The sequence below is a fragment of the Coregonus clupeaformis genome, chromosome 14 (assembly GCF_020615455.1).
Source record: "Coregonus clupeaformis isolate EN_2021a chromosome 14, ASM2061545v1, whole genome shotgun sequence".
NCBI lineage: Eukaryota > Metazoa > Chordata > Actinopteri > Salmoniformes > Salmonidae > Coregonus > Coregonus clupeaformis.
Window position 1 is genome coordinate 36393774 of NC_059205.1, and position 16010 is coordinate 36409783.

The 16010-nt window shown below is 41.6% G+C and overlaps 1 protein-coding gene across 6 annotated transcripts in view; it reads left to right on the forward strand.

The window, feature by feature from the left end:
* The window catches only part of LOC121580958 (catenin delta-2), a 117330-nt gene extending 107961 nt beyond the window's left edge, over positions 1–9369 (forward strand). For 5 of the 6 annotated variants that reach the window (XM_041896190.2, XM_041896191.2, XM_041896193.2 and 2 more), the window contains 6 exons: positions 744–975; positions 2018–2102; positions 2810–2936; positions 5711–5842; positions 6012–6088; positions 6433–9369. In XM_041896190.2, the coding sequence (XP_041752124.1) occupies positions 744–975; positions 2018–2102; positions 2810–2936; positions 5711–5842; positions 6012–6088; positions 6433–6684 (905 nt within the window). In that variant the 3' untranslated portion in view covers positions 6685–9369. The remainder of the gene's footprint in view (positions 1–743; positions 976–2017; positions 2103–2809; positions 2937–5710; positions 5843–6011; positions 6089–6432) is intronic. The other variant, XM_041896192.2, reaches the window with a different exon arrangement.
* Positions 9370–16010: the final 6641 nt, after the last annotated feature.

A 16010-nucleotide genomic window follows, 5' to 3' on the forward strand; every position in this document is an offset into this window, starting at 1 on the left:
CGTCATATAGCTGTAAATGTCAGTCTGGGAGTTTGAGGCTGTATTGTGAATTATTAAAAGCACTGCTCTCTGAATTTCTCTCTCTATTGCTCTCTCATTGTCTCCCTCTCTCTCTCTCTCTCTCTCTCTCGCATTTCACATGCTGATACCATCCTTCCTTTCTCTCTCTTCCTCTATCATTCTCGCTATCCCTTTCTTATGCCCTAGTTCTCTTGTCCCATAGGGATTGTATTATATATATTCTAAAGCATCGTTCCCATACGTATATCCTGTCTTTTTTCTTCTTCTTCAAGTGGATGCCTCAGTATGAAATGCCGTATTTATTGTTTTTCTGTCAAGTCAAGAAATCCTCTTTAGCTCAATCGCTCACTGCTCATTAGGGACGTAGCCTTTATAGGACAAGGGTCTTGTGCACATCTCTGACCTTGAAGGCTCTCCTGCTGTCCACTGAGTAGTGACAAGGTTAGATAATGTGAAGTATGAAGTATAGTAAATACTGCTTGTCTTTATCAGTTTCTGCTATCCTGACCATTTGCTACCTTTTCCCCTCTCTTGCTGTTGTGACTGGGAAGGTATTTTGGTCACAAACAGAACACTGCTTAGTGGAGAACATATATATGTATTTATAGAAGAATATTGTCCTTCTGCATCCATGGTTTTCTAATCTGTTCCCTAATAGCACATATATTAAAATGTTCATGTACAGTATAACTAACCATGAGGTGTTTTTCTTTCCACAACAGGCAAGTACGCAATGAGAGACTTGGTCCACCGTTTGCCCGGGGGCAACAACAACAACAGCAGTGGTGGGACTGCTGCCAGTGCTATTGGGAAGACCATGTCAGACGACACTATCACGGCTATCTGCTGTGCCCTGCACGAGGTCATCACTAAGAACATGGAGAACACCAAGGCTCTGCGTGACGCTGGAGGCATCGAGAAACTCATCGGCATCGCCAGAAGCAAAGGAGACAAGTAGGTGTCCAGAAGTCATGCTGTGCTCACCCTAATCTGGGAACCCAGAGCAAAAGCTTGCATGCCTGCTGTCCAGCTATTCTACTGTGTATAACATTTTAACACACTGTCACAAGAGACTGTGTTCACTCTAAACTTCAACCCTAACACCAACACACAGCCATCCTGCTCAGCTAGTAATTGTATATGGATTGTAGCATTAATGTAACTGCTGATTGGGACACGGGAGCTGTAAGTACATACTAAGGTTCTGTTCGTTTCCCTCTTAATTCACTTTAGTAGATGTTATTATGATGTGTTGTCTACGACTCACCACTGTAGATAAATGCCTTTTAAAGGTAGATAATTGTGGTTTTTATGTTTTCTCGTTTGGGATTTTATGAGCACAAATTTCCCTTATAAGCTTTTAGTTTGCAATTAGCAAGGTAACTTAATTGTGTTGTACATTGGCTACCTCTCCACTTAGTCCTGTGATGCACTTGCTTAACGTTGCCAAGGACAACAGACTCTGTCCAATTGTAAGAATATATTGCCCCAAAGAGAAGAAATGTGTTATCTGGGCTTAAGAGAAAAATCTTCTTTAAGAGTCTTGAGAGAAGAGAAGTGTTGCTATATCTGCAGTGCTATGATGTAATAACTTTTGATTATTCCATATCTCTGGTGTGAATCAGAATGAAGGATGCTTGGTTAATTGAATCACCTCTGGCGCTGACAGTTGTGGCTCGTGGAGTTGCTGTGCTGAGATAGAGGAGAGGTGCTATGTGAGAGAGAGAGGGCCTCTGATGCTAAGCTGATTGGCTTTATCTCTGCTAATTGCTTTTTCCATTTCAGATTTGTCTTGTTTTTGTGCAAAAATGACAATGGTGCTGAAGTACAGAGTTACCTTGTTTCCATTTTATGTTCGCTTTGAATGTTTGTGTCTGAAAAATGATGTTTTTGTACTGGTGATCTTTCATCTAGCAGCGAGCATTCCAAACCTTTTGATTTGAACATTTGGTTCTAGTCATCTGAGTAAAATTACGTTTTGTTTTTCTCTTCCCAGACACACACCTAAAGTGGTGAAAGCAGCCTCTCAAGTCCTCAACAGTATGTGGCAGTACAGAGACCTTCGCAGCCTCTACAAAAAGGTGTGTAATACAAATAACTTGCTGCCACCACAAGACATCTGCTGAAGGAGCTCTTGAAAGTTTAACACATTAGTCTCTTGAGTTGGTTTTTATGCTCTTATTAAAAGGACAGAGAGAGAGAGAGAGAGAGAGAGAGAGAGAGAGAGAGAGAGAGAGAGAGAGAGAGAGAGAGAGAGAGAGAGAGAGAGAGAGAGAGAGAGAGAGAGAGAGAGAGAGAGAGAGAGAGAGAGAGAGAGAGAGAGAGAGAGAGAGAGAGAGAGAGAGAGAGAATGGCAAAAACTGTACAGCAGTGCATGCGTGACAGTTCAGTAAGCTCACTAAGCAACACAAGTGCAATAATTTATAGTGAGAGTAAAGCTTGAATCCCTCTGGGCTGCAGTTGAATGAACTAAAGAATCTATCAATGTTGACCTGAGGAGAGGAGACAAACATGCTTTAATGGAACAAGACAGATTAAGAATTAGAGGGTTTAAAGGCTTTTGAGAGGGGGAGAAAAACTGGTGTTGCATGCTTTACTAAAATGGATAGACAGTCATTCTCGTAACATCCTCCTGTTCTATTTTGCCTCGTTTTAATGTGAAGATAGTTTCATTTGCTATTTGACGAGATTATCTTAGATCATTGAGTATGATCATTCAGTACATAATATAGTATGTTGCAGTTCATTATAGCTAGAAAGTTCCCTAATGCATCTTATTTTCCCCCAGGATGGATATTCTCAGTATAATTTTGTTGGCTCATCCTCTACAATAGAAAGAGATAGACAAAGACCATACTCTTCATCCCGCACCCCATCCATCTCGCCTGTACGGACATCTCCCAATAATCGATCAGGTGAGTCCACTGTTGTCTTTCCTTTGCCCTCTCACTCCATCAAGCCACTACTGACAGACACCCAGGATCAGGACCATTTGGTGGACAAGTAGTATGCATGTCAGTGTGTAGGTGTATTCTCTCTTTACCCCATAGTTTTAAAATACTGGACATATTTTGCAAACTCACGAGGCTGATCATCCTTTAGAGCACATGTGTCAAACTCATTCCACGGAGGGCTGAGTGTCTGCAGGTTTTCGCTCCACCCTTGGACTTGATTGATGAATTAAGGTCACTAATTAGTAAGGAGCTCCGCTCACCTGGTTGTCTAGGGCTTAATTGAAAGGAAAAACCAAAAACCCACACACTCGGCCCTCCGTGGAATGAGTTTGACACCCCATCTTTAGAGCTTTAATTGCCAGACATAGCCATAGTAACACATAACATTTTGACCATGCATTTCAGACATAAAGATTCTGAAAACGTAGTAATATTTCAGATAAAAGATAGGATGAATGAAGGTTAAGGTGGTGTCTGCCCAGACACGGAGGTGCACAGACACTAATAAGCAACTGCCAGTTACTCACTTACCCTTTGAGATGAAAGGAGAGAAGAGGAAAGGAGGAGGAGGCTGGGGGATGACTCAGATGACACACACCAAGCAAATGTTTTTAGTTTGAATGCCACAGCTCAGGCTCTGTTCCTCACCACAGCAGCCTCATAGGAGAGCCCATGGGAGACACAGTTAGCTCTAGGGGCAGAATAAACCTACTAAACTTGAATAGTCGTCAAAATGCACTGACTATAAGTCACTTTGGGGAAGAGCATCTGCTAAATGACTAAAATGTAAATGTACGAGGTATTGGTACTGCTGTTATTGAAACCTATAACTTGGTACTGTAGCCTTTGGCTGCGTTTAATGGTGATTATAAAATGATTTTCTTGGACGAGAGGGTGTTTGTTGATTTTGTTCAGGACATTTTATGTTACAGGGTGCTCTAATTGGAGTTTAATGAACATCAAAGTGGAAATACTGAACTTAATGGATCCTATTAGAAAGCAATACATTCTCTGAGTAAAGATTTCACAGAAGAGTCATTTGTGGATGTTAGACCAGTATATAGTTAGGTCTATGTATTTGTTTTCATTATATGCATGTTTTCTCTGATGATGTCATCAGCTGCTTCACTGTCAGCTTTCCTTGACCTGTTTCAACAGAATGTGTTAATGTACAAGAGTGGGAGGATCTTATGCTGAACAAAAATATAAACGCAACATGTAAAGTGTTGGTCCCATGTTTTATGAGCTGAAATAAAAGATCCCAGAAATGTTCCAAACACACAAAAAGCTTATTTCTCTCAAATGTGTGCACAAATTTGTTTAGATCCCTTTTAGTCAGCATTTCTCCTGACAGGTGTGGCATATCAAGAAGCTGATTAAACAGCATCATTATTACACAGGTGTACCTTGTGCTGGGGACAATAAAAGGCCACTCTAAAATGTGCAGTTTTGTCACACAACACAATGCCACAGACGTCTCAAGTTTTGAGAGAGCGTGCAATTGGCATGCTGATTGCAGGAATGTCCACTAGAGCTGTGGCCAGAGAATTGTGTGTTAATTTTTCTACCATAAGCCTCCTCCAACGTCGTTTTAGAGAATTTGGCAGTACATCCAACCGGCCTCACAACCACAGACCATGTATAACCACACCAGCCCAGGACCTCCACATCCGACTTCTTCACCTGTGGGATGGTCTGAGACCAGCCATCCGGACAGCTGATGAAACTGTGGGTTTGCACAACCGAAGAAGTTCTGCACAAACTGTCAGAAACCATCTCAGGGAAGCTCATCGTCCTCACCATGGTCTTGACCTGACTGCAGTTCGGCGTCATAACCGACTTCAGTGGGCAAATGCTTACCGTCGATGGCCACTGGGATGCTGGAGAAGTGTGCTCTTCACGGATGAATCCCGGTTTCAACTGTACCTGGCAGATGGCAGACAGCATGTATGGCGTGGTGTGGGCAAACGGTTTGCTGATGCCAACGTTGCGAACAGAGCGCCCCATGGTGGCGGTGGGGTTATGGTATGGGCAGGCATAAGCTACAGACAACAAACACAATTGCATTTTATCGATGGCAATTTGAATGCACAGAGATACCGTGACGAGATCCTGAGGCCCATTGTCGTGCCATTCATCCGCCTCCATCACCTCATGTTTCAGCATGATAATGCACATCCCCATGTCGCAAGGATCTGTACACAATTCCTGGAAGCTGAACATGTCCCAGTTCTTCCATGGCCTGCATACTCACCAGACATGTCACCCATTGAAAATGTTTGGGATGCTCTGGATCGATGTGTACAACAGCTTGTTCCAGTTCCCGCCCATATCCAGCAACTTCGCACAGCCATTGAAGAGGTGTGGGACAACATTCCACAGGCCACAATCAACAGCCTGATCAACTCTATGCAAAGGAGATGTGTCACGCTGCATGAGGCAAATGGTGGTCACACCAGATACTGACTGGTTTTCTGATCCATGCCCCTTCCTTTTTTTTTAAGGTATCTGTGACCAACAGATGCATATCTGTATTCCCAGTCATGTGAAATCCATAGATTAGTGCCTAATGAATCTATTTCAATTGACTGATTTCCTTATATGAACTGTAACTCAGTAAAATGTTGCGTTTATATATTTGTTCATATATATATACATGACGAAGGGACTTAAATGGATGTCAAACGTCTTTTACCGCTAATTATATACCTGATGCGTCATCTGTGTGTTTGCAGCAAGTGCCCCTGCCTCTCCCCGAGAGATGGTCAGCATTAAGGAAAGGAAGACAGACTACGAGTCGACGGGCACCAATGCCAGTTACCATGGCAACAAGGGTGAGCACACTTCGAGAAAAGATGCCATGGCAGGTAGGAAGGAGTTTCAGTGCCTCCGTCAGCTTCCTCCTCGTTTCTGGATTCAGTGTGTTTTCATCAGATGATGTGTACTGTAAAACCAGCGTGAAGCCTTTTTGTTTCATAATAATCAACTTGGCAACAATGACCACATACCTTCTCTCTGTTTCTCTCCCACCTGTAGTTCAAATCTCAAGTGGAACCTCAACATTGTTCCGAGGTGCCTACGTCTCTCCCAGTGATGAGATCAAACACAACCAGGTAAGGATTTAAGAAATTACTTGATATCATTACAAGAGCAACGCTCACTGCTAGGTAAACTCTTAGAAAAAAGGGTTGCAAAAGGATTCTTTGGCTGTCCCCATAGGAGAACCATTTTTGGTTCCAGGTAGAACTCTTTTGGGTTCCATGTAGAACCCTCTGTGTAAAGGATTCTACTTGGAACTCAAAAAGGTTCTACCTGGAACCAAAAGGGTTCTTCAAAGGGTTCTCCTATGGGGACAGCCGAAGAACCCTTTTAGGTTCTACATAGCACCTTTTTTTCTAAGAGTCTACTGTCTCACCAGTAGCAGAGTAGTGCTCTAACCTCTGTGTGTGTTCCCTAGGTCCCTTCCCAGGGCCCCAACCCAGGCCAGGAGCCCTACCCTCCGTTCCAGAACCCTCCTGGAGTACAGTTTGAGGAGGCGTTCTACGAGGACCAGGTGCACCAACGCCCTCCCCAGGCCACAGACTTGAACATGCACCTGGGCCTCAAGTCCACCGGCAACTATGTGGACTTCTACTCAGCGTCCCGCCCCTATAGTGAACTCAACTATGAGACCAGTCACTACCCGGCCTCCCCGGACTCCTGGGTCTAGTGGACTGTAGAGGAAGGACTGGTCGTCAGCAGTGTGCTGTGCTATGATGGGGGTAGAGGAGCTGAAAGAGAGAGTAAGACAGACAGGCCATGCATGTTTGCATGCACACCACAATACATTTTTTCAGCGAGTTTAGTTTGTCCTAGAGAGAGAGAGGTCCCACGCCCATGTGTCTTTGAAGAAAGAAAACGAGAGAGAAAGAGAGAGAGAGAGTCACAGAGCAGAAGGGATAGAAAGAGAGAGTCGGAAAGAGAGAAGGAGGGAGGGAAAGAGAGAGAGGAAGAAAGAAAGAGTATGATCTTGTAAGGAAACGACTCACAAAAGGCAAAAGGAAGGCGTTAAATGATGGGGTCACCACCAGAAGCTTGGAGCTTTGAAGTGTGAGGAGCGGAATATTTTGGAGATGATCAGGAGTATTCTAGACAGAAGACAACTGTAAATATGTGGTATAGTAAAGGGATTAGTATGTGAAGCACAAGAAAATGAAGTGTCATACACAAGCTAGAGAATAGTTGTCAGTCACAAACTCTTATTAGGATTAACTTACGGCTTCAACCTGTGTTGTATGTAAGGAGTGTCCTCTCTGGGCAAAGGAATTGCTTCTAGACTTTGTATCTTTTGATTTGTTACGATTCCTTTTTTATTTCTACTTTTTTAATTCAGAATTCTGGTGTTAAGTATTTGATGTACATTACAGAGATACAAGTGCATTGTGTATATTACACAAAGGCCTGTGTCCCTTCCCTCAGTGTCTCAACATAACGTCAATCTGTCTGTTACATTCTGGGGGGATAATGGAGAGTACAATATCTGCACACAAACAAACCAATACAAGCAAATATGTTTTAGCAGAAAAATTAAGAAAGAATGTTAAAGTTATTGCTAATCTGATGATGTGAATTGGTGGAACTAAACGAGTTAACCAGCTCAACAGCATCATTCCACTCCCTTGGTGCTCTTCCACTGCCTAAAACAGTTTACGGATGGACTGTAGATATACTCAAAATACTTTTGATTTCCTAACACGCCATGCAATTTTGTTTGTCAAACCATATCTACATGAAAACAAGTTTGTTCCTCCACAAGCCTCCTAGTGAACTGTGCTCATGGTCAGTTTTTAAATGTGCCAAACATGGTTATCTCCAAGCCGAGGGGTAACGTTGAACTTCTGTTGAAGTTTACGTTCAACAGCAAGTCGTTGGTTCTAATGATTCCAGTTTGTAAATGCTTTTTTTATGTGTTTTAATGGAATAAAGCTATATATACACTGTAACAAGACTGGAACATTACCAGTAGATGAAAATAAGATCTTTGAGAGCTTAATTCCCTCCAAAGATGTACAAATTAGTTGGGTCTGTGTTGTAAAATAATCAATGTTTGAGAAAGTTCGTTTTCTTTTCCAGAGAGGGTTGGCAATTATGTTCATGGTAGACTGTTAATAGAGTATGAATATATATTATATAAATATAAATATATACTTTTTATGTGCAGATGTGGATGTCACTTAAAGCAGCAACATTATGGAAGAGACTTTACATGTAGGTTTTTTTTCACCTTAATTTTCTGGTCTACACACTAAAATGTTGACTTTGTGTAGTCATGTTGTTGCTATGTGAAATAGGGGAGACCAGGAGCGGAATATCCACAGAGAAACGGAAGTTGTCACTGACCTCGTAACTATAAGAAAAGGTACTAAAATGTATACCTTCAGATCTTTGTATTTTGGTGTTTATGGAATGTATTTAGCCACTTCATATCCCTAGCTTTGAATATTGAAATTGTCAGAGGTGAATGTCTTTCATCACCATCTAAGAAAATGATCCCCTTTATCCTTGTTGGATTTCCTCCAACTTCTCGATATCAACGGGGTGTACAGTTATCAACAGTGGAGCTGATGATCCAGTGTGCGTGTTTATCCGTCAAAAAGATGGAACGTGAAGTGGTTTCCCCCAGCATGACACACGGTTTCATAACGAGCCCTCCTTTGATTATGTGGCAACATAGATAAACAAATATTTAATTGCCCAGTAATGCATGAACAACTCTTCTTTAAATCAAAGTGAAACAAATGGTGGTAGGCTACACACTAAAGCTGAATTGAGGAGAAAAAAAGGGTCACACTTATTTAGATAGTCTATCTGTTGGAAAACAACTGCTTGCTAAGGTTACAGTTAGGGTCAGGGTATGGTTTAAAATAAGGGCTAAGGTTACAGTTAGGGTCAGGGTATGGTTTAAAATAAGGGTTAAGGTTAGAGTTAGGGTAAGGGTTAGGGCTAGGGTTAGTAGATAGTTGAAATTTTACTGATAGTCTGTAGAGCATCTACAGATGGACTATCCAAATAAAGTGTTACCAAAATAAGAAATCTTGAAAGTCGTGACAACAAGCCCTGGTCTCCCCTACATATCATTTTTAAATATCTTGGTCATCTTCAGATGCTTGAACAATTAATAAATGATGCAAACCCCCAAATTGTTCAACATATCCTACAATGATCCCTCTTCTAATTAGTAAGCATCTGAAAACAGACAGTCCTTGTGAAAAGTAGGCATACCTGACAAACTGTATTGAACAATGTCAGTAACCTTTTTGTTGCTAGACAATGTGTTTTAAAGACTTGTGAAACTTTTTATTGCCTCAACAGATTGCAACTGCTACAAAAATATAAACTGACCATCTAAGAGTAACTGTTTTGGGGGTTGTTTGTTCGTTACCAAGATTTTTTTGTGTGTGGTCTGCCTGTACTCTCTATGTTCGAAAACCTTTGGTTCAGCCAGAATAATTATGTTTACTCCTCTACATGAATATGCTCATTCAGTTTAGTAAAAGAAAAAATATATATTTTGTTTCTTTGAAGTAATTGAATTCAGCTCAAATACAAAGAAGTTTGATCTGCAATGAGAGCCCATTTTCATCACATTGTGGATGAGACACTGTTGTGGATGAGACAATGCCCTGTGTGTCTGAGTGTTGATTTGATGAATTGATGTTCCAGATTCAGAACACAGTGTTTCCTTAACTTCCCCTGTAACCAATGGAGACAGCCCACTGGGCAAAAACTGGTTGAATCAATGTTGTTTCTACATCATTGCAACCCAAAAATGTAATGTAATGACATTGAATGAACATGGAAAACTGATTGGATTTGCAAAAAGTAATCAATGTAAGGGAATTCGTTTTTTCACCCAACTTTTAACCTAAATCCAATAACATGGTGACATGTTTTGTTGATTTCACATAGATTTAGCGTTAGTTGACAAATCAACCAAAATTAAATCAAAACTAGATGTTGAAATGACGTCTGCGCCCAGTGGGAAACAGGTGTAACAGTCTGGAATAAAAAGTTGTGAGATTTTCATTAACATTCCAATCAGTCACTTACCATATTCTTTAAGTGCAGTGAACTTTTTCATTTGTAGCTTGGAATCTGTTAATTCAAAATTACAGCAATTTCTATTAGACGTGCTGAAGGTTACAGTAGAATGTTGCAGTTACTTGGAGTTTATTTTTATTTTTATAAAGAATTTGTTTTTCTTATTCCAATCCACAATGCTTATGTCTTTCCTATTCCAAAGGCCTAGTGAAGAGTTTCACACCAATTAGTGTCTGATAGAAATCCTCCACAGTGAGGGGTGTCCTTACAGTTTCTCTCTAATTGTTTTCTCTGTGACATTGAGTGGAGGTAATTCTGACAGGTCTGTGTGAGCCGCAGCCTTGTGAGATTACCACTGTGATAGGTGTTAATAGCCAGGCTGCAGGCCTAGTTGGGTAATGGAAAGCCTGAGGTTATCCTCCATGCCCATCGTCATGCCACCGTGGTGCCCATCAGAAATATGCTGTATACACTGTCTGTATACACTGCCTGGCCTATATCTATAGATCTCCATGAGAAATGCTCCCAAAGCTTCTCTCTAAAAACTAAGAATATAGATTATGAATGGATGAAGGGAGGCACAAGTAGGCCTATGGCTAACTCTGTGAAAATGCTCACATTTTTCACCAGTGTGTCAGATACAGCATTTTGTATAGCTAAAAAGAAGCGATCTAAGCTTCTAAAAAGTAAGAGATGGAATATTCCATTGTCTCTTAAAATTTGTATTGCTTCGCTAATCCTGGGAGAATCCATCATTATAAGGCCAGTCTGCTGGAAAGGAGCATGCAGTGTGTAGCCTGTCAACGTCAAAAGCTTGGAAGAGTCTGCAGTGCCCTCTAGTGGGCAGCTAGTGACTCATGCAGATCAGGTCTGCCATTTTACCCTGCAAGGCCTGGTACTACTCCTGTGATGTACGCTTTAGATACAGATACCGAATACCTACTGCATGGCCCATGAATTTGATGTTAGATTGAACAGTAAACAACATTTTCTCCCTTCATGAATGTGAAACATGCTAATATGATGTGACATTGTGATTATACAAATACTGTATGTGATGCTGCAGAGAATATAGAGCCGTTACATAATCACCTGGACCATATTGAATATTCAATCATATTCATATGGAGGTGCACCGATTTCTGTGGATTGTCTTTTTACCATAGACAAAGAGCATTAAAAAAAAAGAAAACGTAAAACAGCCTTCTGATTTATAGTAAGCCAAATAGTTTTCTACTGTTAATCTCCAGCACCACTCCAAGATCAACATATGTGAAAATGGTGTGTTTCTATGTTTTTTGTTAAAAAAGAAGACAAGTGTTTCTGATGACATCATCAACCAATTAATAGACAATTAGTAGGCAATGCCTACTCATAATTGGTTAAAATCACTTATACACCGGGTGGGTCTAATCCTGAATGCTAATCGGTTAAAATCGCATTCCAGCCGGTGTCTATTCCAGAAGTTACCACCAGCTAAATCTATGACGTTAAAATGCCTATTTACACTGTCTCTTCAATCCAGTCAGGCACTTTATACACTTGATCTCCACTATAAAAAGCATCAAGACATTATCTCACATTTCTTTTAGACTACCATTTAGTTTTCAACACTGGAGATTTGTATAACCCTTGCTGTCTGTCTCATTGTTTCAATATTCAAATTCGATCACCTGCTGTCCCATAATATTGAACGTGTCGGGACGAGACAGAAAGGCAGGCAGCGTTTCTCAGCCAGTCGAAATCATGAATCAGCTGTCATAATTTTTATGGATATATACAAAAAAAAAGGTCAATTGAAAAAAGGTCAAACGAAACGCAGTTTGAAGTGATTGTGTTACTGTAGCTGTGTTGTTGGCTAGCTCCTCTGAACAACAGTGTCCTGATGAGTGAGCACATTCTCAATGCCAGGCGAAATCGCGCCTCATTAGCACATTGTTATGGATGTCTCCAAATAAATGTCACTAGAAAACAGCTTTAAACACATGCAAATGAAGCTACTTTGCTGGCTGTTATAAAATATATTTTATATTTGAGATTCTTCAAATAGCCAACCTTTGCCTTGATGACAGCTTTGCACACTCTTGGCATTCTCTCAACCAGCTTCATGAGGTAGTCACGTAGTCATGTAGTGTCAATTAACAGATGTGCCTTCTTAAAAGTTAATTTGAGGAATTTCTTTCCTTAATGCGTTTGAGCCAATCAGTTGTGTTGTGACAAGGTAGGGGGGTATACAGAAGATAGCCCTATTTGGTAAAAGACCAAGTCCATATTATGGCAAGAACAGCTTGAATAAGCAAAGAGAAACGACAGTCCATCATTACTTTAAGACATGAAGGCCAGTCAATACGGAACATTTCAAGAACTTTGAAAGTTTCTTCAAGTGCAGTCGCAAAAACCATCAAGCGCTATGATGAAACTGGCTCTCATGAGGACCGCTACAGGATTGGAAGATCCAGAGTTCATTAGAGTTACCAGACTCAGAAATTGCAACCCAAATAAATGCTTCACAGAGTTCAAGTAACAGACACATCTCAACATCAACTGTTCAGGGGAGACTGTGTGAATCAGGCCTTCATAGTCGAATTGCTGCAAATAAACCACTACTAAAGACACCAATAAGAAGAAGAGACTTGCTTGGGCCAAGAAACACGAGCAATGGACATTAGACCGGTGGAAATTAAAATGTGTCCTTTGGTCTGGAGTCCAAATTGGAGATTTTTGGTTCCAACTGCCGTGTCTTTGTGAGACGCGGTGTTGGTGAATGGATGATCTCCGCATGTGTATTTCCCTCCGCAAAGCATGGAGGAGGAGGTGTTATGGTGTGGGGGTGCTTTGCTGGTGACACTGTCTGTGATTGATTTAGAATTCAAGGCACACTTTACCAGCATGGCTACCACAGCATTCTGCAGCGATACGTCATCCCATCTGGTTTGGGCTTAGTGGGACTATCATTTGTTTTTCAACAGGACAATGACCCAACACACCTCCAGGCTGTGTAAGGGCTATTTTACCAAGAAGGAGAGTGATGGAGTGCTGCATCAGATGACCTGGCCTCTACAATCCCCCGACCTCAAACCAATTGAAATGGTTTGGGATGAGATGGACCGCAGAGTGAAGGAAAAGCAGCCAACAAGTGCTCAGCATACGCGGGAACTCCTTCAAGACTCTTGGAAAAGCATTACAGGTGATGCTGGTTGAGAGAATGCCAAGAGTGTGCAAAGCTGTCATCAAGGCAACGGGTGGCTATTTGAAGAATCTCAAATATAAAATATATTTTGATTTGTTTAACACTTTTTTGGTTACTACATGATTCCATATGTGTTTTTTCATAGTTGTGATGTCTTCACTATTATTCTACAATGTAGGAAATAGTAAAAATAAAGTAAATGAGTAGGTGTGTCCAAACTTTTGACTGGTACTGTATATATATATATGTATATGTGTGTCAGTCACCAGATCTGAACCCAATTGAACACATGGGAGATTCTGGAACAACACCTGAGACAGCATTTTCCATTGCCATCAACAAAACACAAAATTATGGAATTTTTCGTGGAAGAATGGTGTCGCATCCTTCCAATAGAGTTCCAGACACTTGTAAAATCTATGCCAAGGCGCATCGAAGCTGTTCTGGCGGGCCAACACATTTTTACATTTAAGTCATTTAGCAGACGCTCTTATCCAGAGTGACTTACAGTTAGTGAATGCATACATGTTTTTTAATTTTTTTAGACTGGCCCCCCTGTGGGAAACGAACCCTCATCCCTGCCGGCCAAACCCTCCCCTATCTTGGATGACGCTAGACCAATTGTGCGCCGCCCATGGGTCTCCCGGTCGCGGCTGGCTGCGACAGAGCCTGGACACGAACCAGGATCTCTAGCGGCACAGCTAGCACTGCAATGCAGTGCCTTAGACCACTGCGTCACCCTATTAAGATGCTTTATGTTGGTGTTTCCTTTATTTTGCCAGTTACCTGTACATCACCTATTCATTGCATTGAGCTCATCTTGAGAAACCTTTTGAATTGCCCAGTCAAACGGTTAATTTACATTCTTCCAGCCAAATCTACCTGAATGAGTACCGACTGGGCATACTGACAGAGGCTCATTTGGCACCGAAATGTCCCACTCCACATTGGTCAGTCTTCTGTTGGCATAGCTTTAGCAGCCCATGCTCTGCTTGCTTAATGTGGAGAATTTCCCACCTGTCCTGCCATCCCAGCAAACATGACCCCATTGACCCCATGTGGGTATTTGGTGGGCAATGTGGGCACGGGCTAGCCCACAACAAGCCCACACCAGCCCAACATGGGCTAGGCCAGCACAGGCTAGCCCACAGCAATCCCACATTAGCCCGATACGTGCTAGCCCACACCAATCCCACATCAGCCCAACATGGTCAAGCCTACATCAGCCCAACACCAAGCCCAACATGATTAGCTCACACAAAACCCAACACAGGCTAGCCCACACCAATCCCACACCAGCCCAACACAGGCTAGCCTACAACAGCCCAACAGGGGCTAGCCCAAAACAAGCCCAGCAAGAGGCGGGGTCTCATTAGAATATTTGGGGGCATGGTTTGCACACAGTTATTTTTGTGCAACTGTTACTGAGAGTGTCCTAACAGAGTATGGGATCAGTTTTTTTCTTTGTTACATTTTTTTTTTTAAATATTGTATGCTGCCACTGATGAAGTCTTTAAAAAGACTTAAATAAGGGCATGTGACATATGAGAAACGGAAGTTTCTCTTATAAAAAAACAAACAAATATTTGATAGTAAAAACTTGGTTGCCATTCTGATACAATATATCATGTTCCTTAAATACATTTTAGTCATTTAGCAGATGCTCTTATCCAGAGCGACTTACAGTTAGTGAGTGCATACATTATTTTTTTATTTTTCATAGCCCCATGGGAATCGAACCCACAACCCTGGCGTTGCAAACGCCATGCTCTACCAACTGAGCTACATCCCTGCCGGCCATTCCCTCCCCTACCCTGGACGACGCTGGGCCAATTGTGTGCCGCCCCATGCCTTTAAGGCTTGAAAATTATACAATTTATGCATTGAATTAAAAGTTCCATAAATACATTATAAATAAATGAATTCCTATTAAATAACAAAGACGTATCGGCCCAATGTGGGCAGCCTACATGGGGCCAATATTTTAGTCTGCGTTGGGCCCACATCTTGCCAATGTGGACATGTTTGCTGGGATATCTGTGTGGTGAAATAAAAATACCCTGCTGTGGACTCTGTTTTGCTTCTTCAGTGTTACAGTAGAAATTGCTATAATCTACCCTCTCCTTATATCTTATATGTCATGTGTGGCTCAGTTGGTAGTACATGGTGCTTGCAACGCCAGGGTTGTGGATTCAATTCCCACAGGGGACCAGTATGAAAATATATGCACTCACTACTGTAAGTTGCTCTGGATAAGAGTGTCTGTGAAATGTAAATATATATTCATTATCACATCAGATGCATCATCATATATAAAGTAAGCAGCCTTGTCTGAGCCAGAATAGGGCAGGAGCCTATTGCCTGTTTCTGTAAATATATAGTGTGCTGATTTCTGAGACTCAGAACAGAGATATACAGGTAACTGCCAAAGTAAAGGAAACACTTTAGTAAATTAGGGATACAAAGTGCACTATATATACAAAAGTATGTGGACATTCCTTCAAATGAGTGGATTCAGCTAAATAAAATTGAGCACACCGCCATGCAATCTCCATAGACAAACATTGGCAGTAGAATGGCCTTACTGAAGAGCTCAGTGACTTTCAACGTGTCAAAAGTCTTCCCTGCTAGAGCTGCCCCAGTCAGCTGTAAGTGCTGTTATTGTGAAGTGGAAACGTCTAGGAGCAACAATGGCTCAGTCGCGAAGTGGTAGGCCACACAAGCTCACAGAACGGGACCGCTGAAGTGCGTAGCGCGTTAAAATC